The 768-nt window shown below is 62.5% G+C and overlaps 1 protein-coding gene across 1 annotated transcript in view; it reads right to left on the bottom strand.

Moving 5' to 3' along the window:
• IPO13 (importin 13) overlaps positions 1 to 768 on the bottom strand; it is a 21,419-nt gene continuing 20,651 nt past the window's right edge. Inside the window, exons 18-19 of the mRNA XM_010142842.1 lie at positions 522 to 703; positions 1 to 402 (exon numbers count right to left, since the gene is read on the bottom strand). Coding sequence (XP_010141144.1) covers positions 306 to 402; positions 522 to 703 — 279 coding nt within the window. The 3' untranslated portion in view covers positions 1 to 305. The remainder of the gene's footprint in view (positions 403 to 521; positions 704 to 768) is intronic.

Raw genomic sequence — 768 nt, 5'->3', positions numbered from 1 at the left:
CTGGCAGCCCAGGCGCGGGCAGCCCGTGCTGGGACAGTCCTGCCCAGGCGTCCCTGCCCTGCCACCACCTCCTGCAGCCGGCACTCCCGTCCCCTGCGAGGGGGGAGCATGCTGGGGGAAACAAAGATGCTGACACTGAGATGCGGCCACCAAATCTAGCTGAGGAGCGTCCTGAGTGGGTTAATTCTAGGTGGAGGGTTATTCTACGAGCCGTACTGCAGCAGGGCAGGGAGGATCGGGGGCGGGGGGCTTCCTTGCGGAGAAGAGCTGGTCCAGGCAAATTGTCCACGGTCCTGGCCAGGTGCTCAGTAGTCTGCTGTGTACTCCGTGCCATGCAGCCCTCGGCACAGCAGGGTGAACTCCTTCACCATCTCCTTCACTCGCCGCTTGTTCACACGCTCTCTGCTGAGACAGAGGGAGGGGACAAACATGAAGCAGGGTGGACACAGCAGGCGGTGCAGGGGAGGGGGTCATTCCCAGTGCATGTGGGGCACAGCCACCACAGGGAGGAGTGCACGAACCTGAGGATCTGCTGGCTGAAGGTCTCCTTCTGCTCAGGGCTGACGCGGGCCGAGGGGAAGCCATCCTGCTGCATGGCCTCCTTGATCCAGACGCTCAGGTAGCTGAAGCAGTGCTTGTTCAAGGCAAAGAGGATTTCTGCAAAGTGATCCATGAGGCTGCGGGAAGCCTGGCCACCGACACCCTGCCACAGAGCACACAGACCCTGCTGAGCCCCTGGAATCACCCACCCCGTCACTGGGCTCTCTG

This window comes from Buceros rhinoceros, unplaced genomic scaffold (assembly GCF_000710305.1).
Source record: "Buceros rhinoceros silvestris isolate BGI_N320 unplaced genomic scaffold, ASM71030v1 scaffold16749, whole genome shotgun sequence".
Taxonomy (NCBI): domain Eukaryota; kingdom Metazoa; phylum Chordata; class Aves; order Bucerotiformes; family Bucerotidae; genus Buceros; species Buceros rhinoceros.
The sequence above is the reverse complement of the archived record's forward strand: the minus strand, read 5'-3'. Positions and strand labels throughout refer to the sequence as shown.